The following is a 21,875-nucleotide window of genomic DNA, read 5'->3' as shown; positions in this document are numbered from 1 at the left end:
TCAAGCAAAACAATGTAAAAGGCCCTAAGTCGAAAATGTAAACAAACCACATTTTCTCTGCAAACGATGCTTAGTGTCTTAATCTATCGCAACATATCAAAAATAGTATTAAAAGTTCGATTTTTGTATGAAAAAAAAAAATATTTTCCAAAAGGCCAATGTCAATGATACCTTGTTTGTTTTTAAAATCCTGATAGACCTTTGCTGCTAAGGTCCAATTTGGAAACTGGGATGTTTTGTTTTGGAATCGTGTTAGTCCCAGGGACAAACACGATGTTGTTTGCAAACAAAAACGAAACCAACATTGGTCTTTTGCTGCCAAACTGCAATAATTATTTTAGCTGAAAATTTGGAAAATCGGGCATTTCTGGTCAATTCCTTCCTCCAATACTTGTGTCATCAAGATTCTGTCGATGTTGGTAATGCCTTTTCACCCTTGCAATCAATCAATCAATAAATAGTTCTGATTTTGGTTCAGTTTGTTTTTGTTTTGTCTTAACCGCTATTAATATATATAATATTAAAATTTTTATGTTTTACTTCCAGAAGCAGTCTTATCGAGAGCCGCAACTCGATCAACAGCGGCCGGGTGCGATACTTCACGGCGAAGGAACTGGTCGAGCCGGTGGCCAAGGAGTGGTGGGATTTGGTGAAGGTTATTTGATTCAGGAGGTTCAGAAGAAGGAGCCTTCGAAGGTGCTTCAACTTGGGAGGTTTAAGCTCCAGGAGGAATCTTCCGGTTCGGTCGAGGGAAGCTCGGATTCGGTGCGGACTCGCAACCCGTCGCGAATAAACCCGCAACGACTCCGGCCAGGTTAGCAACGTCAATGGCGGCGCGATTCGGGACGCGTCGACGCCGGCGGCCATCCGGAATTCGTTGGCCTCTCCACAACCAGCCAAAATGATGGCCAAATCACGCCAAAGCCGAAGTCACGACTCTTTGACGACAATGACGAGAAGGAAGAAGCCTTGGAACCGCAACCGGGACGCCCTGCTGTACGACAAGGACGACGACAAGCCAAACGAAATGCTGGATCACAAGCTGGCCGAAGATCGCGCCCGGAAGCATCGTGAAAAGGAAGCCAAGGAGGAACGCGAGCAACGTCGGCGACCAAGTTCAAGAACTTTTTCTTTGACAAACCGGAAACTTCGTCGGAGAAGAAGAGCTCTGCCAGTCCGGACAGAACATCCGACATCAAGAAGCCAAAGTTGGACAAGGTTCAAGATCAGGAAGAAGATGAAGAGTGGAAGCGAAAGCCGGTGACGTACAAGTCAATAAACGATTTGTTTGAAAAGGTGGTGCTCATGATTAGCGGGACTCAAAATCCGGAACGGGCCAACCTACGGAATCAGGCGCTGGCCATGGGAGTTCACCCTCTATTCGGACGATGCGGAGCGCTCGGACTCGGCGGATGAAATCGTGGACGAAGCGCGCCGGCCAAAACAGGATCCGCTCAAACGGGATTGTCCGGTGAAAGATCCCTCTCCCCGTAAGGGAACGGACGAGGAAGTAATGGCGCATTACGATCTGGACGATGTGGCGATCTTGGAGGACGCGGAACAGCCACCGACGTACGAATTGTCCGGTTCGGACACGGAGAAGGAAATCGAATGGGTCAAGCAGAAGCAGCGTGAGCAGACCAAGAATAGGAGTGAGGTGTACGATAAGACTACGGAGGAGGAATGGGGAAGAATAGTGAGGAGAAGGAGAAGTAGTTGGACTTTTTTGAGCGGAAACGGTTCCTGCTGGATGACGACGTGGGTGCCGTGGATGTGATCAAGCTGGAGCGGTTAAAAACTTTAGTTGCCGGTACAATCAACCAAAACTGAATGATCAAGGCGAGCCAATCTTGGTTTAGAAAGCACCTGGAGTAGTTTTTTTTTACAAAATTGATCCTCGTGCTGAAGACTTTCGATTCAGAATTGCCGGACATGCCAACGGTCACAGATCAGCCGATTGAACTTTCTCAAGAAAGCTTGCCGTTTTGAAGAGCTTGTTCAAATATGTGAGTGAGCCGAACTAGCAGTTTTGAAGAATCTTTTATTGATCATTGATCAAATCTGGTTCTAAATAAAGCAGTTTATTAAGCAATAACTAAAATTGTTTATTTATTTATTTAGAAAAAGCTAGGAATCTCCGATCCACTGTTCCGGTTTACGGCTGTCCAGATCGAAACCCTTAAGCAGACATTCCTGCTTGCTATCCGGCCGCATAACTGACGAATGCTTCCCGTCGTTGTTCCGGCAGACATTGCTAAACTTCAACTCAAACGTGACCATCACCCACGAATCGACGAGCTTGTCTAAATATTTCAAGCACTCAGCAAAATCCATTTGGAACAGAACTAAATCTACTTCTGGTTCCCTTGAGTCCACGACCGGTTCCTGCTTCTTGCAAACACCTGTTCTTTGTTCGTTCTTCCCCACTGTCTTTGGAAATGGTTCCAGACAGTTTGTTATTGTTGCCGTCGTAATTTTTCACCGCTGCTACTGAAGGTTCTCCGACAGCCTTAACGACCAAGGCATCACCGATCAACCACTCGAATGTTTTATTTAGGTGGAACTCTTCCGCGACGTACTTAGGTTACTGGAACAGCAGGGTAGCGTTTTCGTGATAATCAAATATTCAACAAAAGTGCGGGCGTAGTTTTATAGTGGTACTCATATAAACAAAACCAATCAACTGAAAAATTTGATATTATTTTATTCAGAAATCCCGTTCACATTTGTTATATTCATTACAAAAAATCCCAATCCAAATAATACGACACGTTTTCGACTGAAACGCGTTCTGAAGGAATCTCCCGTTGGTGTGCACCAAGACGGTCAAGCAATTTCCCCACGTAATCATGACCAAAAACTCATCGAACGCGGTACTTCCCTCGAAGCTTTCATCCTTGGTTTCCAGCTAAGTCATCTTCTGGGGTCGTTCCGGCTTCAAAAATCACTCTGGCTGATGGTAAACTTCGTTGAACAGCTCGGCCTGCGTGGCGTAGTCCTAGATGACGAAGATGAACGGATGGTTGCAGTGAAACATGGCTGGATCGTCAGGTCGCGACGATCGTAAGCTGAACTCGACTGTCGCGGATGCCACCGTCGCGCCCTCCTCGTTGACGGTGATCTTGAACTTTACCAGCACTTCGCCGACCTGGACTTTCTTCGAGAAGCCGGAGAAGTTGGCCGAATTTTCGAACAGCTTGCCCATGCCTCGGCCCAGTACGGTCTTCATGTCGACGGGACGCGGAAATAATGCCCTCGTTAATGTCCCGCAGAGGATGTTCGGCGACGAGATGAGGCGGGCAAGGAGTTTGTCAGTGCGTTGGATTCGGTGGGGGGTAGGAACACGAACATCGAAACGCGGGACGCTTCGTCCTGGCCGGTGTAGGGCAGCTCCAGGATGTGGCAGCCGAGCTTCTCGGTGGCGGCTGGTGGAGGGACGAACCGGTTAGGTATTTGACAGCCAGTTGTTGATTGTAGATTACTCACCATGGTTGAAGGTTCCCTCGACGTGCATCATGTCGACAAACTCCTGGCGCTCGTTCGAAACGTAAAAGATCTCCTTACTGGTCTCCTCTGGCTTGAATTTGTTCTGCCAGGTTCCCTACAAACGATCGTTTCAATTAACCACTGTAACTCAATCAAAGTTATTCAAACCCACCTTGAAGTAGGCAGCATTGGCGATCGCCAGCTTTGTGTTCTTCGTGATCGAGCCCGGAATCAGCAGGTCCGTAATCTCCCCATGCGTCGTGTTCTCCACCCAGTTGTTAATGTACAGCCGCTGCGATTCCGGATCATACTCAAAGTCCAGCTTCTCAATCTCCTCCAAGAACTTGTCCTCCATGCACTCCTTGACCGGAATCTGCTTCCCGAAGAACAGCTAATCAACGAACACAAACTAAATCTCGTCCGCCTTGTTTTGCCCGAACCGCATCGCCAGAGCCTTCTTCCCCACATTGTAAGCCTGCCACACTACCGGTTTGTAAATAATTTTAAAAAAAAATTATGTAAAACGAGAAAAAAATTACTTTGGTGCAAAAGACCTAAAACGAAATCTCAATTTGTTTTGGTTTGGCCTGCAAGGCCAAAAAACAAAAGCACAACAAAAACAAATCCTGAAGTTGTGTTTGGCCGTTTGACATAGGACCCAAATGGAAAATGAAACACGCCAATGTTTACAAAGGCGCTAAAACGCAAAGGGCTAAATCGATCCCGCATGTTGTTAACTTTTTTAAGAGGCCTATGTAATTTTATCATCAATTTTACAGCAATAATGAAATGTTTTCAGAAAATTGAATACGGAGGAACATAACAATACTAGTTTTGCGTTTTTTATATAAATAATATCCATAGTCAGCCAAATAAGTTTAAAATAGGAATTGAAAAACTAACCGCAGACTTCATCCTCGTTTTTCTCAATGTTTTGAAAAATGACAACGGCCGTTTTACAATGTTTTGCTTGATTTGTCACAATGTGACGACGGGCTGTGTCACACGCTTCACTGCCCCGGGGGTCGTCTAATGAATCATGTACTATTAACCGAAGTAATAGAGTAGAAGATATCTTCGTTAATCTTCTGAAATTATCTGGAATCTACTCTAAGCAGGAAGATCCAATTGTCTCTGGCTTGAATAAAAGATCGGAAATGGAACATCTATCGAGGATTAATCATAGTACTTCCACGGGATATCCCGAGATTCTATTAGCTTATCGAACCATGTAATTTGCGATTCTGAACAAGCTCGATACACGTTTTTGAACTTAAATGTGCGGTTAAGTGGGAAGGACTATAAATCGATTAACTAATTATGGTGCTTTCAATATTTGGCCCCAGGAGATCCGGGAGTATCTGTTGTGAAGTGATAAATCGTCAGGTTCTAGCAATTATTGCCCAGACAGTATAAGTTAATGCTGTTGACGCTTCGAAGACCTTTGTCTACCCTCAAAAACAGACTCATTTCTTAGTATTGTTCTTCTCTACGCCCAATCAACCCAACAAAAACAAAAAACATCCATTTGTCGACACCTGACAAATTGACTGTATGCTAATTTCGCCAGCACATTTGCATACGTGCATCTTCTTTATCGTAATGAGAAGCATTCGGCATTTCGATGTTTTTTCTTCTTCTAATATGCTGATGGGACAAGCGACGGATATTGAGTTGTAAAACAGCTAGATGTAGGGGGAGAGGGGGTAATATGCACCCCCTAAGGGAAAACTGTGATTTCTCAACCTGTAATGGTTTACTGTGAAAGAATTTTGTTCGATGTTCTAAAACAACTATTATTCTTCATCATCCATGTGGAAAATGTCTTAAAAAACCTCAAAATTGTTCGAAAATATCAAATTTCTAAACACATTTTTGATTCATTTCAAACAACAATGCGGGGCAATATGCACCGCAACATTGGGGCAAAATGCACTACAACAACGGGGCAAAATGCACCACAACATGGGGCAAAATGCACCGGGTAAAATCAGTTTTCACTAGTCACCACTAGATGACACCGCTGTTTTTTACTAAGGAGCTTCACAGCGGTGCATTTTGCCCCGACCACGCTTTTTGCTGAAAATTTAATTAAAAATGCATTTTTTGATGTTTTTGGACTCATCTATCATCAGAATAATGAAGATTACGGCAAAAACTATTAACCTCAACACTTACAATATCAATAAATGCTTTTTATATTGTCCAAAAATCATAATGAAAGTGCAAAGAAAATTAGATGAAAACACAACATTTTAAAGTTTTGCAAATAACTTGAGTTGTTTTAATACTGCGATGCTCAAATTTTTCCAGCATGATTTAGTGATGTCATGCTTCCAATTTCTATGATTTTTCCCCGGAAAATTCTTCCAAATACCGAGAAAAGCTGGGGGTGCATTTTGCCCCGGGGGTGCATATTACCCCCTCTCCCCCTACAACGTGAGAATTCATATTTCGCACAGAAATAGTCAGTTGCATTTTTCAAAACAATTATGAGCGCAACTTTTCGTTTGAGTAACAATTCAGACCAGGGCCGTAGCCAGGATTTTTGTTCGGGGGGGGCTTAGGTGCAAAAATTCAAAGATTATAGAAACCAGCAAATTATTTATACTATCACTTGGTTTATGGTATGATTATTAAGATGAATTGTATAATGGTAAAATAATATATGCAAAAATGATTTTCTTCTTAAGTTTTCAATGTCTTTATTGAAGAAACTCCTTCGTTTGTACTAAAGGAGTAGAGAAGAAAATGTTTTTTACATTTCCTTGAATTGTTTAATTGTAATGGAATTTCGTGATAAACTGTCGCTAAATTTGAAATTAACATAACTTGAATAAAAAATTTGAAATAAAAAAATCCTGAAAAAATATCGAGTTATCTAACCGTAAGTATTATATTTTAGTACTTTATACTGAGAGAAAAACCCACGAACAAACTGATAAATTCAAATTTAAAATCGTCTGGATTTACATTTTCAGCTGTGTGATCACTGTGATGGTTTATATGACAAATTGGTTCAGAATTTGAGAATTTAAAAAACTGACAAAAACAAAATAAATCAGATCTTAATTAAAGGCAATTTTTAAATAAAATTTCAATGTATCGTTTCAGTGTTGCTTATAAAATAAATTAAAAATAAATTTTCCATCGAATCAACGGATAAATTTCAACCAACGAGTATCAAAAAATGCTTAGAGACATTCTTATCCAGAGATCCAGAGTCTAAAGTCTATGAATACATAGAAATAATTTATTTTTTTATCGGCAAAAAAAAAATGCACAGTAAGCTTTGAAGTGCTTATTTCATTAAAACGCAAAAATTAACATTATCAAATTTATTGAAAATAGTGTACAAACTGTTTAACAAGTATTTTCAATGAAAATTATATAACAGCAACTTCAAGAAAAATTTGTATTGTTCTTATCGACTAAGAACCATTGGAGATTGGTCTATAAGATCCTGAGACACAACTTCTTGAAATAAAAAATAAACTTGTACGATAAAAAATATACATGCGAACCCGATTAACAAATTAAAATCTTTAATTTACTTATTTCTTCATTTTGAAATAACTGTCAAAACTGAATAAATTTTTAAAATAAGTATTGATAACCAATATGATTTTAAAAGATAAAGGAGGAAAATAATGTAAAAGTAAATTGGTTGTGCTGGTTATAGAAAAACTCTCTGTATCTTTCTAAACAAAAAAAACACAAATGAAATCCTTTTTTGGATTTCTGGGATTTAACTAATAAAAATTATGTCGAATAATATAGAATTGTAACCATTTATTAGAATCGATGTTTATTCAAGAAATATCTTGGCTCTGGAAACAAAATCCTGCACATTTTATGGTTTAGAAATTTTATATTTAAGAAACCTTGTTAAATCAAAAGTAAAGAAAACTTTATGTAAGAATTCATAAATCAATTAGATTTTTCCTGTAAATCTAATCTTAGTCTGCACTAGAATTCAAACATAAAAATATTTGAAGCATCAAAAAATTAAGATTAAAAAAACATAATTTATTTTTTTTTTCAAATTCAGGATTTTTATTATTTTTGTATTTTTTTTTGTTTTGCAATTTCTGATTTTTTTAAATTACCATGTGTAATTGTTATCTTAAATTTTTGATGTTTTAAAAGTAAAGAAAACTTTATGTAAGAATTCTTAAACCAAGTAGATTATTCCTGTAAATCTAATCTTAGTCTGAATTTTGCTACAAGAACCATATTTTACATTCAAATGAAAATTGAAAAAATGTCCTGTTGCACGGAGACTCTTAAAACTCAATACAAAAAAATGCTCAAGAAACGGTCAAGAATAGATTTACGAAAAGATTTTGCTTTAACGGTACGCAGCTGAAAAGCAACAGAAATAAAAAGTGGTGTTTGATATTTCTTCGGATGCAATATGTGTTGATAAGATTTTGATTTGTTTATTTGAATGCGACTAAGAATGACGTTTGAAAAATGTATTCGCTAAAATAATATTGAAGAATTGCCTCATGAAGCCGACTGTCAAAACGCTGAATCTTAAAATTCCGAACATGTTAAGAATGGATTTTGTTTTTTTTTTGCTCAGAATTAAGTTTAAAATAAGAGAAAAGCCATTACAATAATGGTATTTTTTTTAATTTTGATATTTTTTAATATTAATTATTTGATTTATTTTTTAGTTTTTATTTTTTTTATTGAATTTCTGATTTTTTTTTGAAATTATTATGTGTAATTGTTATTATAAACTTTTGTTTCTTTTTATTATTGTAATTTTTGATTTCTGGCTTTTCTTTGTCTAATACCAACATATTTGAAATCTAAAAGTTAGAAATTTAAAAGCAGTAAAATTTTTAAATTCTCAATTAGACCGTTGCAAATATTATTCTGAACTTTAGGTTACTAAACTCTGACCAAAGTCGACAAACAATGAAAAATATAAAAAAAATAAATTACAAGCCATTGGTTTATCATTTTAAAAGTGTTTCAAAACCTCAATTTAAATCAGTACAGTTGTTTTGCATCATTAGTTTTCAAAATATCTAGTAACTGGCGAAAAGCTTATTTCGTGAAAAACAACTTGCCGCGGTTCAACGAAATGTTACAAAAATTATAAATATTTTTAAACGAGCCCAAACATGTCGTACATGATTATCAACGAAGGAAAAAACATTTGTTGTCGCTGCTCCTAAAAGGACTTAATCCAAATAAGTTATGATTAAAAAAATAACTGTTTTCAGTTGATTAGACTTCCATTTCCATTTAAGCTGTGAAGCTATTTTTTTTAAAATATTGTATTTGCCCTCTGCTGTTTGGCCAATTTTGAAAGGGCAACATAAATTTTGAAAAATATTTACAATGAAATACAATTTAAAAAAAAAATAATAAAAAAATCTTAAAATCTTCAAAATGGAAATTCTTATCCATAAAATCCAAAAAATTGAAATGAAAAAGTTTCAAAATGAATTATTTATCAGAAATTTAACAATTTAAAAATGATGTTTAGTTAATTTAATTTCTGAGTTTTTGAATCCAAGCTTTACATTTTTTTAACGTTTTGAATATTTTTATCTTTTATTTCTTGCTTCAAAAATCGCAAGCTCATGCACAAAGCGAAAATAAGTTGATAATAAGGATTCACTTGAGGATCTTTCGATTTTTGACATATTAAATAAAAATTGGAGAGTGGCCACGGTGGAAACAAATAAATGTGACCAAAAGTAAGCATTTTGGACGAGTGGTTTCGGAAAAAAGGATTACGAAAATGTAATAAAAAATACACACAGATATTTCTCAAACATTTTTCTTTAAGGTCTCAGATATGTAACTAACCATATTCTAAAACCAAAACGATAAAATTAGAAGTGCATTTCTAAAACAGTCGAAATTCACTCAAATGTTCTTCATTTTAAATGCTTTTGATTTTGAAAAAAAAATCTGAATATTTTGTAGAAATCATTGTATATTTTGAAAAATGTAGAAAAAATCATTTGTATGAAGGTCCTCAAAAAGATAAGGGGTTTTAATGCAAATAAAGGAGGGTTATTTATTTTGCAGTCCAGATGCAGATTATCCAAAAATTCTAAGGACTTCGGATAATCGAATCATGAATAAATAAAATCGTTTTTTTATTTGCTTGCTTTTAACATCAAATTCGGCATCTGCAACCACATTTGAGTTTAAATTGAACAATATTTCTTGACCACCATTTTGGCCGACACTTTGAATTTAAAAATTCCAAATTATTTTATGGTTCTTCAGGGGTCATACTTAAGTTCGACAATCAGAAGTAAGACAACGAGATTTAAGGATTTTTGCTAAAAACTTTTCAGCTTCCGAAAATGACCATTTTTGCGCAACATAACAGGTGCATTGCCAGGCAAGCTAGCACAGACATGAGTTTAAAAGTTATTTATTTCTATGTAGCCCGGGTATTGCTATTTTCGAAGGCTAATAACTTTTTAGCAAAAAACCCGAAAAATAAAGTGTCTTCGGGAAAGTATTTCCAAATTTAAAGAAGATATTAGTTATGAAAATTTGTAAGAACTGGGTAGTTATTGCGCCATCCACAGGTCAAAAACTGAAACAGTTGCTTTTCTCCATACATTTTGACGATTGCTCCCAAACTTGGTGGTCAGTGGTCAGAAAAAGCTCAAATTTGGAACTTAGGCTAGTGATGGGTCAATCTTTGATTTTAGGGGGTAGCCTCAAGTAAGCCCAGATTTAGACCTACCTATCCAATGTAATGCTAAAAATACGGGATAAATGAAAAGTTACTGAATGGAACTATGTTCAAATCTGCAGCTCAATTTTCAAATATTGGAAGCATAATCTACGAAAACTGAGCTCGGCAAATTACTTAGTTTGATCAATCTATTTTTGATTCTTATTTATTTTCTTACAAGTTATTTCTGTGGAGAGAACACACAATCATTGGTTTGAGATTATTTTTAAGGTAGTACACACAATCATTGTTTTGAGATTTTTTTTTAAGGTAGTACAATTTTAAAAAATTGGGAAAAATTTCGGGGGGGGCTGTAGCCCGGTAGCCCCCCCCCCCCCTGGCTACGGGCCTGATTCAGACTGGATTATCCAAGGATTCGATTAACTGAAGTTCGATAATGCTTCAATGAGGTATTAGATTACGAGCATGAGCATGAGCATGAGAGACCACCCATGGTTGTCCTTCTCCGTTGCTGAACAGAACCGTAATATCCTTTCAGCTTTACTGATCATAGGCTTCGACTATCAAGTGGTGTTTCCCTTATCAACAGCATGTATGAATGCGCTGAAAAGATAAAACACCATGATTGCCAAAACAAGATCAGTTGCGAATAGGTAACAGTCATTGGCTACCAACGGCGCCCGCCATGTCAGTTTGTAGATCTCGATTTTAAGGGACGGGAATGTTAGTTAGCGCAGGTTGCTACTAGGGCAGCTGATTTACTCTGTGCTTACACCCCACAAGCGCCAGGAACCTGAAAATTGGTTAGTAGGATAGGTTGTTTGGTCAGGATTCATCATAGAAGATGATGATGCGACCCAAAATCATAGTGTTTGTTGAAAGGTATTATATTTTATTCTCAAGGCAAACAATCGGATGCTGCGGATGAGACATTTCCCGTTTAACTGTTGTTAAATTTTAATTGAAATGGTTTAATCTTAGACAGCCGGCTGTGGAAAGATAAAGCCAAATAATGTTTATTTATAGAATGAGGTGTTAAACGCCATGCTGCAATGATAGCGTAGTCTGATTTTTAATTATATAATCATTTAATTCATAAATTCATAAATAGACGTGACGAACTCAACCATCAAGTGCCTTCCGATCTTCTTTCAGTTAGCTAGATAAGGTATTGATTTTCGTTGCCTCTCGAGCTACGATGCTATGAAGAGGGCTTAACACACAAACAACCGACGTCGTGCCCTCCGAGCTACGGAGCTATGGGAAGGTCTTTTCAACACAAAAAAGACTCGCGCGCCACACGACGTTCTTGATGAATCAAAATAACTTTGTTACGCGATAAACCTAATTAACTCAATCGTCAACTTGCCATCCAATCAGCGATGATGAAGAAAGGGCGTGAAGAACACAATAACTCACCGATTAATATGAATAATTTTCCAGATCGATCTTGTTTTATACCTACAGCGCGACTCACTCCTGATTTTCACGATCCCGAATACAGCACAAAACGAACACCGCAAAAATCCATCTCACAATCCTGGTTTTTTTTTTTTAATGAGGTATTAGACTACGGCAAACAGTTTACCAAACTCGCAAACAAAGCTGAATGTATGCAGGCTGACGTTTCTGCAAACAAATGAAGACAAACAAACAAATCAGACAAACTATCAAACTGTCAAAAAGTGCGATTTTGTTTGTTTGTTTGTTTACCGTAGTCTAATAATACCTGCTAATACTACTCTAATACTGCTCATGTTTGCATAAATGTCTCATTTGCAAAAAAAGCGACTTAGGACAGTTTTGCTTAGAAACACAGAAATTTTAATCACATTTTTTTCACCTGCACTTTTTTAAACATTGCACAATTATGCGTAGAACGACAGGTTATTGACCGTTTCTTTCAAAGGTACACGCTGTGCGGCATTTCAGAATGTGCCGTAGACATTGTTGCCAGCGATTTTCAGCACTTTTAGTGCAATAAAAACATACCTGGCAACAATACCAAGCGATTCGAAGAAGAAGATCAACAAAAACAAAACGCGCAGTATGGGATTTGACAGCGCGCATTTGCCGAAAGTGCGGCGCGTCGTTCCGAGGCTGGTATGCCGCGTGTCTTTTTGGCAATACACGCAATATCCAGGTTTTTAAAAGATGATGGCGTTACTAATGGTGCACGTCCGAAATGTCAAAATCGCGCCGTGTTACCATCATTAGAAAAGTGTGGCTTTCGTGCCATGGCATACTTTTTTTGTAATGTTGGTACCACTGCGCGATTTTGACATTTCCGGCATTCACCATTCATAACGCCATCTTTGCTTAAAAATCTGGATACGTTCAAGATCAAATCGACTGTCGTCTTGAGGCTAGTACGCAGATCGGAAGGAAAGGGGTCAAGAAACAACTTTACATTTAATTGCTGAAAAAATAAAATAAAACCTTGGCAACTGCTTAAGATAGATTCTTTAAAGAGTCAACAACCTCTTTTTTTTTCTTTAATTATGTACAACAATTCTCACAAAATAAAGAATTAACACATTTACCGCCCAGTGACCAAGTGAGCGGACATCATTGAGGCGCTTCTTAGGAACTAAATTTCTGCAAACCATGAAGGTCAGAGCTGCTGGCGGTGGTCTCCTCATTTGCATCTTCAGCGGCTCATTTTAGGCACTCACTTTTCAACAACTTCCACCCTGCATAATGTAAACGCCGGAGGAAACATCTCCTATTGTGCGCCGTTTGGAAAATCTTGGTTCCGGTCGAGTAACGCCCAGAACAATGTGGACCACGCTGGACGGACGGAATAATGTCTTCATTTGGAGGTAGAAAAGTAGTTTTTGGGGAAGGAAATAATTTATTTACATTGCTATATTTTGGTACTTGTTCGAAAATATTCACGGCTTCTTAAAACTAGCTAGGAAGTAAGGTTGTAAAATCATCTCCGCCTCCGTTCGTACGATCGTTGCTTTGGTTTCGATTGGGTATCTCTTCGAAGGGCTTCGCTGGGCGAGGGAGCACGACCTCCGTAAGGCAGCAGGTCGATGTTCTGGATGTGGGCCCGTACGGAGGCTCCCGGCGCCAGTCCCACGTACCAATCGCCGACGTTCTTGATGATCGTTGAATCTTTGGCGAACTCGCGCCAATCCTTTTTCCTGTCCTCTTCCAGCTTCTTCCGGTCGTAGGAGACCTCAGGGTAGTTGGCGAAATCGTTGGAGTTGAAAGCACCGGGCGCGGACTCGTCAAAGTTGGGATATCCTGGTCCGGACGGGCCGGAAGGTCCACTTGATATGCTGATATCGAACGGTCCCGAGAGGGGTGGGTCTTCGGTAGGATCGAAGTCGTACTTGGGTGGGACCAGCCCAATGATACTGTCATCTGCGGGCTTTGATCCATATTCGGAATCGTCGTCGGGAAATCGCACTTTGTTCTCCGTAGATTCTGGACGATCCGTGCTGCTCGAGGGAGGGGTCTTGCTTCCTGATGGAGATGGTCTCTTACGATCGAAATCATCGTCAAATGATGGCCCCGTTGGTCTTCCACTGTCGTATCCATCACGATCTGGTTTGGCACCGTCGTATCCGCTTCCAGTAGGTCTCGATCCGTCGTAAGAACCTCCCGACCCCGATGGTCGTGCCCCATCAAACCCTGCTGCCGTCGGTCGATCGCTCGATGTAGGAAACGTCCCTGGTCCTGACGGTGCCGTATTGTAGCTCGGGTTGTTATTATCAGCTACCTCGCTCTGCTCGACGTGTGCGATCCCAAAATTGGTAGCAGGTTGCGCCAACAGATGACTTCCGGCTCCGGTCGTGCTCTGAACCACTTTGTACCCAATGCCTGCTCCAGCAATATACTGCACAGTTCGTTGAACTCCCTTGTCATCTAGATAAGAGTAAGAACCTCGCGTCACTCCATCCGGACCCGTTGTCTCCGAGCGCCGCTGATCCGGACCTACCGACAGTAACCTGCAAAACATTAAACAAATCATCTATTCCTCCGTAAGAGACCCCCCCTCGCACCCCAATTCCCTACTTGTACTGCCCGGAACCGCTGGGTCCACTCTCGAACGCCACCTTGCCGCGGACCTGTTTGTGCGTCTTGTACAGCGGGCTCTCGTACGCTATCGTGTTGGGTGCATCCGGTACGGGGTTGGCCACCTCGAAGCCGGTTCCCGATCCGGCGGAGTAGCGCACCGAGTGCTTCTCGCCAACATCGTCCACGTAGGTGTAGAGCCCGTTCACGCGACCGTTGCTATCCGCTCCCTCGCGGCGTTGATAGTTGCGCGTCTTGAACTGGAAGTCGTAGCTCGGATCGTCGTACGGATCGGCCTGCGGGTCCTCGGGGGTGCCTATCGGACCGCGTGGGACCTGCGAGAGGTTCTGCTTGCGGTGGATCTTGGGGCCACGGGCGCGGAAGCTGTGGATTGAGAAAAAAGTGAGTCTTTTATCAAAAACCTTTAAATAAAGGATATTTTTGATACCAAAATACGTTTGAGAGTATTTGGGAGGAGTTATTATTTTCAGCTCCATGAAGTATTAAGAAGATCCATTAAAATTTGCGTTAGGTACCAAAAAGCTCAATGCTGAAAATATTTTTCTATGGCTTTTTCAAATGTTTTACGTAACATAACCAAACATTTTGAAAACCCATTTACAGGATTTCAAAATGATCGGAATCCGGTACATTGATTAAACGTAAAAAACCATGCGTCTCCAGCAAAATGCACTGGTTACGTAAAACATTCTGAAAATAATAGAAAATAATTTCAGCTTTGAGCTCTTTGGTCCCGGGACCTTCAAATCAGCAAATAAAGTTTTCATTTAGTCGGTAAGTGTATGCTCTCGTTGCTAATGTTTTGAAAAATGCATTTTCGGGATATACTTTGGCCTCGTTTTTCCTATAATTTTAGTAGACAGAGGTATACAATAATTTATTTTATATTCCAGACTCTGTTTCAACGCATCAGATAAAAAGTAAAACTTAACAAAATAAATCAAAATAAAAGAGCCCAACACAAAAAAAGAAAACATAAATCCAGAGAAGTTATGATTTGCAAAAGAACTAAAATTGGCAAAAAAGGGTTAAAGCCAAATGACGCAGTATTTTGTTTTGTTCCTAATTTATTTTAAACGACACGGCCAGCACACATTTTTTTTTAAAGGTTCTGTCCCTTGGCTCTTATCAAGGTCGAGGGAGGGAAGAAAAATAAATTCAAGCTTCAAGCCCAATCAAAACAAATAAAACTGAAAGTATCACAAAATGTTTGTTTCATTATAAAAGTTATGCTACTGTCAAACGTTTGCAAAATATCAAAGAATTTATGAAAACATTTTTTTCCTAAAATTTTACGTCTATGTCCGATTTGTGCTCTCAAAGTTTTAAATTTGTAAATAGCCTAAATAATATTACAATGTACAGTCCAGACTCGATTATCCGAAGGTTTGCATGGGACTTCGGATAATCGAATCAAGAAAAACATTTTTTTAAATTTTCTTGCATTTTATATTAAAATTGAGTTCGTTGACTTTATTTTAGTAAAATTTGAGTGGTCGATTGCCCACTGATTTAAAAAGTGAATTTTTTGATATTTCATCAATAAAAAAAATAGGACAACGAAAATCCGTAGTGCAATTTTTCCAAGGGCTTCAGATAATCGAATCTGGACTGTATTCTAAGTATGATTAATGTGGACAAAACATGAAATAAAATTTAAATTTGCCTAAATACATTTCAACGCTTGCTCTATCATGATAACGTCATGATTCGAAATCCGGACACTAAGTAGCATATCATTTTTGTTAAAGCTGACAAAAAATCATGTAATTAGTTGGAAATGAAGAAATATCATCAGAATGTAGTATTAACAGTAAGTTTTAAGAGAATGCAAGCAAAATATGTCTTTTCTAACAATTTTTCATCAGAATTTGAAAATTAAAATGACTTGTTGTGCTTCGAATCCCGGACACTGATAAAAGCTGATTCGAAATCCGGACACTTTTGCTTCGAATTCCGGACACTCGTTTTTGCTAATGAATCGCACAAATTTGGACTGAAATGTTAGTGAATGGCATTTTTTAGGTCTCAAATAAGCTGTTAAGTCAAAACAATCGATATTTTATGTAAAAATTTGCTTGAATTTAAGGAAATCAAAACCATAAATTTCTGTATTGCCTTCCCGGTGCTGCGGACGCCTATGAAATATTTCACGTGAAATGTTTCGCATTTTTGGTACTCTTATAATTTTATTTTATTTAATTGTTTTGACATTAACTACAGCGTTCAAACAAACTTTAAATGAAAGTTGATGTTAGAATTCATCAAATAACACAGTTTTGACATTCATAATGCGAACTTATATCCAAATAATTGATAAAACAAGATGAGGTGTCCGGGTTTTGAAGCGTCCGGGAATTCGAATCATGACGTTATATTTACCCCAAAATAGCTAACAATTTTCTAAGCTTGCAGAGATTTTTGCTAAATCATTACAGTTTTATCTGACTCAAACAATGGCAAAAGCAAAAAACTTGCTTAATTGCAACAAATTTGGCAGAAAAGAATTGAAAACATCTCTTGAGTTTTTTTAAAGGAAATGAAAGACAATAGCTTATAATATATTATAATATTATTAATATTATGTCCTTTAAAAAAAACTCTAGAACATAATATGAAACTGTTTTTTTTTTATTTAACCCTTTCAGGCCCTTTATGACCATATCAAAATTTCCAAAAGTAGCCTATAATTTTCGTATGGTCATAAGAATCATTTTCCCATCATTAACTTAAAAAATTTTTTTTTTGAAAATTCAGGCCTGAAAGGGTTAAGTTATCAATTAAATCAAGAGCATGTTTTATGTATAAGTTTGTCTTTGACAGCCTTTCAGTTGGATGTATGTGCTTACGGATATAAGTTTAATTTAATAAGTTATAAGTTGTTATAAGTCAACGAACTGTCACTTTTTACATGACGCTCACGCACACTATCAAAACAAACGTTTGGTAGTGTGTGTGAACTCCGTGTAAAAGGGGTGTCAAACTAAAAAGTGACCCCGTTCGTTTGACAACAGTTGGTGTCAAACCATCGGGGTTTGAGTGTAATATTTCTATAGTTTTTTTTAAAAGGTCCTATAAGCTATTGTCTTTCATATGTTTATAGGACCTATTAAAAAAACTCTAGATTTTTTTCAGTGTGTAAGAAACCTGGATAGTAGATACGTATATTATCAATCGAGTCAAATTAAAAAGCTGTCCAAGGCAAACTTATGGGAAATTGGACGAGCTTTCCAGTGAATATATTTTCGAGAATGAAAAATCAAGCCTGCCAAAAACCACCAACAAAACTATTTTTTCAACATTTTGATTTTTAAAACCGTTGTATCTTAACGACTGCATTTCCCGTGAGTCTTTTTGTAACATATTAGGCTATTTCATAATAAAAAATAGCGAAAAAAAACGTGACATCACCTTAAAATTTAACTTTTAAACTTGAACATTGAAAAATCTCATAGAAGTGGTGTGTATTTTTCTTTCAGTGTATTTTTTCAGAAAGCTCGTCCAATTTCCTACAAGTTTGTCTTTGGCAACTTTTTGATACGATGCAACGGCTACAGTAATTTTTAAATGACGAAACACAAAAATATTTAAATAACTTACGCCCTTCTCAAATGTCTCTTTCGAGTACAATTGGCTCCATATACACAAAAATGGCTTACATAGGCCTAGGATAACATGTATACAAAGTTTCATTGAAATCTGAGAGGGTCAGGTACAGAACTACCAGAAAAATTCCTGATTTGAGCTGGAATTGCTCGTAAATATTTATCTTTGCGTTAATAATTTAAATACCTAACTTATTATTTCGAATGTTCATTCAGTTGTAGTGCATGATTTGAAGTAGCAATGAACAATAGTTTAATATATCTGTATTTGAATTTGTTCAAATATTATTTTAATGTGGATGTACTTTATATTATTTAAAATGGACTTGATTGACAATGAATATAAAAGATAAGTTTCACACTTAAAACCAGCTGTTAACTTGTTGTAATACAAATAGTTGCTCAAAACAAACAAAAAACGCATTTTTATCTTTGTTAAAAATGTAATTTAAATCAAATTAATTATTCAGTATTTCTTTATAAACATAAACACAGTTAAACAATACAAAAAGCTGAAAAATATTATTTCAAAACACTTTATTATATATTTTTTCCTTTGACTTCTTCTTTTACTGCTTCAAAGAACACTAATTTCCTTTTTTACTTCTGAATGTTCTGGAAGCAGATAATAACGCACTAAATGTTTCTGTTCTTCACCCAACACAACTCACAAAGCCACAACCTCTTGAAACACTTGCAGTTGCACTGCTTCCACAAAACAATCGTCCCGATTAAATCACTAATCAACACAATTCGTCCACTCTGCCCAAGTCAAGTTCTAAGCCAAGGTGGTCGTCGTCTGTATAAACAGAACGCGTTCATGACCATCAACCTGGTATTCCGCACCAAATCTGCCACCAGCATCAAGAAAACTGCACACAAATTGCGCGCGCACATTTTCCCACATTAATCTGGCTGGGAAAATCGTCACCACCGGTGGAAACACAATCGAGTTCCGTCCCCAAAATGTTTCGCTTCTTCTGACCTTTTTTCGCGGTCTCTTCCAAGTGCTCTGCCAAGCTCAAGTTCATCCCGTCCTTTCACTTTTACCCCCAAGGTGGCCGAACTCACCCCCGTGGACCAGCCGTGTAGACCGTTTCCTCAACGCGGCCCGTGTCCGGCTGACGACTTCCGAATCTGCCCCGAACGATGGTTTTCGGGTTGCCACTGGCCGTGTGGTAGTGACCTCCGACAGTTTCGGAGTTTTTCAAACTGGAAGAAATAGGAAGCGGTGTGAGGTGTTGTCCTTTTTGGTGCAGATCTGCTTTGTTGTTTGTACCCAAAGCTGAACGATCCATCCGAGTTGATGTGGTTGAAGTCCGATTGGTCCGATTTGACGGACAAGAAACTCAACAGGGCCACCCCGGTGGCCAACAGTAGTTTCATGATCCTTGAAGGGGGTCCTGCAGTTGCGCGCGCACACAAATTATTCACTAGAGTCCATAAAAGTCCTTTTTGAATTCGTTCTGATATTCACGCACTATTGTACACGAAACTTCGTTTCAACACCCTCGAAAAACCCGCGCTCGATTTCCGTTTTTACCGGTCAAAATTCAACTCAAAACTGATTCGAACCGGCCGTAACTCAGGTCTTTTTATACATTTTCCCACTGGCTAATGCTAATTTTCCTTCTGAAAAGCAACCCCCATTGTGCCTCAACTCTCGGATGTATCCGCCGGTCGACCGACCTGGGGCTATTATATTTTTGAAGATTTAAGATTAAACCAGAACGCCACTGTACGCCGCTACAAGTTTAAGTACACACACACAGCCAGAGTGGTTGGTCTGCCACTGACCTGGGTCGATCTGCAGCCCCCAACCACCCCCGCACATGGTACAACTTGGAGAAGTGGTTCAGCCCCTCTCGACAGGTGACGACGCGTTCCGTGTGCTGGAACCATCATCTCGGCTATAGCTTATGACGCGTTTTGTGTGTCGGAGACGTGCTTACCCATGTACTTAAACTCGTACACACGCGCGTAGAACAATAGGAGGAGGTGAAAAATACCCCCACTTGCAGTGATACCAATCTTTGGACGGAGGGACCTAGCCTCCCCCTCACCCCTTTGAAAGGCTGGCGTGCTTAGAACGATTTGTTGAAATGAGAGCTTGGATGAGGAGGGTTACAAGTTTAAGTACAAAGAGCTAATTTTCGTCAACAAAGAATATCGTTCAGTAACAAAAATCCCATTTCGTTCCAACTAATTTAACTTCTAATCGGTGTTGTCAATCTCACAATTAGTTTAATTTTTAAAACACATGATAGATACGAAATTCAATAAAAAAAATCACAAGCATATGAAACATGTCTACAGGAACAAAAGGTAATTCAGAACATAATTTAAAAGAAAAAGTTGTTGAAAATATATTTTTTTAACATAAGCAAAAGATATATCTGGGATTTTTTTAAAGGTCCAATAAACCAAATTTCCAGTTTTTTGCTTTTTGGGTGTTTTTGGAACCGCCTTGAGTGAGGGATATTAAAAAACACCCAAAAATTTGGTTTATTGGACCTTTCCAAAAAAAAACTCCAGATATGAAGTCCGATGATTGAAAGTATTTGTAATGTATTTGTTACAGTCCAGACTTGATTATCTTGAACCTCGATAATCCGCAGTTTCGATTATCGGAAGTTTTAATTAGCTGGAGGTTTGTATGGAACCTAGGATAATTAAATCAGGACCAAAAATAAATTTCGTATTTTTTTATTTGCTTACTTCTAACATCAAATTTATGTTCCGCGATCCATCATTTTTAGTAAAAAATTTATGGTTGATTGCCTATTAAATTATAAAATCTAGAGTATTTTTTTAAAGGTTCTATAAACATATAAAAGACAATAGCTTAAAGACCTTTTCAAAAAAAACCTCTGGAAATGCATTTTTTAAGAGCGAGTCCACGAACAGGGCATACCTCTATGTATGGGACGTCGTTTGGACCTCACCAATCTGCCTGATATTTTCAGGGGTTGTTTGTACATATAAAACTAGCATCTGGCTAAAATATGAGCACTCTAGGTCAACGGGAAGTGGGGCAAATCGGGACACAAAGTTTGAAGGTTCAAAAACGTCAATAATTTTTAAAAGGCCATAACTTATTCAAAATTCAATTTAATTTCAAAACTCAAAATGTATCTGAAAGGGCTTCTAAAATGCAACAAAATGCAGGGAGAAGCATCACAATTGATTAAATCTAAAGGGAGTTATTGGCATTTTAGTGAAAAAATAGCAAAATTTTCAAACTTCAATAAAAAATGGATGGATGGAACACATTTTTATTTGAGTTTGAAAATTGTGCTATTTTTTCACTAAAATGCCAATAACTTCCTTTAGATTTAACCAATGGTGATGCTTCTCCCTGCATTTTGTTGCATTTTTTAATCCCTTTCAGATGCATTTTGAATTTTGAGATTTTAAGATTTTTGACGTTTTTGAACCTTCAAACTTTGTGTCCCGATTTGCCCCACTTCCCGTTGACCTAAAGTGCTCATATTTTGGCCAGATGCTAGTTTTATATGTACAAACAAACCCTGAAAATTTCAGGCAGATTGGTGAGGTCGATGCGAGATGGGTATGCTTTGCTCGTGGACTCGCTCTTAATAGTTCATCACCGCCATCTTGGATTAAAACATTCTAAATCAACAAAAACACAAAATTTGTGATTCGATCACCCCGAGGTGAAATTTGACCAGTGCCTTTGAATTATCTAGTTTAGACTGTATATTTAATTACAATCTAAAACAGGAAATTGCAAAAAAAATTAAGTGACTAATAAAAATAAAATACACATGTTCGACATGTTCGAAATGAAAAAACAAAAACAGATTTGTATTTGTCTTCAATTATCCACAACAAAACAATGCATTTTAAATTTAAAGCATCGTTAACTATGTACAACCCAACTTCGCCGCTAGTTGAGTTTAAATCTAAAAGTCACCTGCTGCAATGTTTTGAAAAGGCAACTTTTTGGCCGTGTTTTTTGACTTGAGAGAAACCCCATACTTAAACATAAATTACTGGAAGGTTAAAGTTTTAAATTAAACGTTATG

General features: G+C 37.9%; 1 protein-coding gene and 2 pseudogenes across 1 annotated transcript; 1 reads left to right on the top strand and 2 right to left on the bottom strand.

Annotated features, from left to right (window-relative positions):
* LOC120430323 (uncharacterized) overlaps positions 1-1,883 on the top strand; it is a 3,297-nt pseudogene extending 1,414 nt beyond the window's left edge.
* Positions 1,884-2,030: 147 nt separating this feature from the next.
* On the bottom strand, positions 2,031-11,928 carry LOC120430312 (serine protease inhibitor 88Ea-like; annotated as a pseudogene).
* Positions 11,929-13,005: 1,077 nt separating this feature from the next.
* On the bottom strand, positions 13,006-19,443 carry LOC120430320 (uncharacterized). The gene is made up of 4 exons (XM_039595420.2): positions 19,106-19,443; positions 18,898-19,038; positions 14,201-14,584; positions 13,006-14,133 (listed from the first exon to the last, which is right to left on the bottom strand). The coding sequence occupies exons 1-4, from the start codon at positions 19,210-19,212 to the stop codon at positions 13,107-13,109; spliced, it is 1,659 nt and encodes a 552-aa protein (XP_039451354.1). The 5' UTR covers positions 19,213-19,443; the 3' UTR covers positions 13,006-13,106.
* Positions 19,444-21,875: the final 2,432 nt, after the last annotated feature.

This window comes from Culex pipiens, chromosome 3, assembly GCF_016801865.2.
Source record: "Culex pipiens pallens isolate TS chromosome 3, TS_CPP_V2, whole genome shotgun sequence".
Taxonomy (NCBI): domain Eukaryota; kingdom Metazoa; phylum Arthropoda; class Insecta; order Diptera; family Culicidae; genus Culex; species Culex pipiens.
This window is presented reverse-complemented; position numbering and strand designations above follow the sequence as displayed.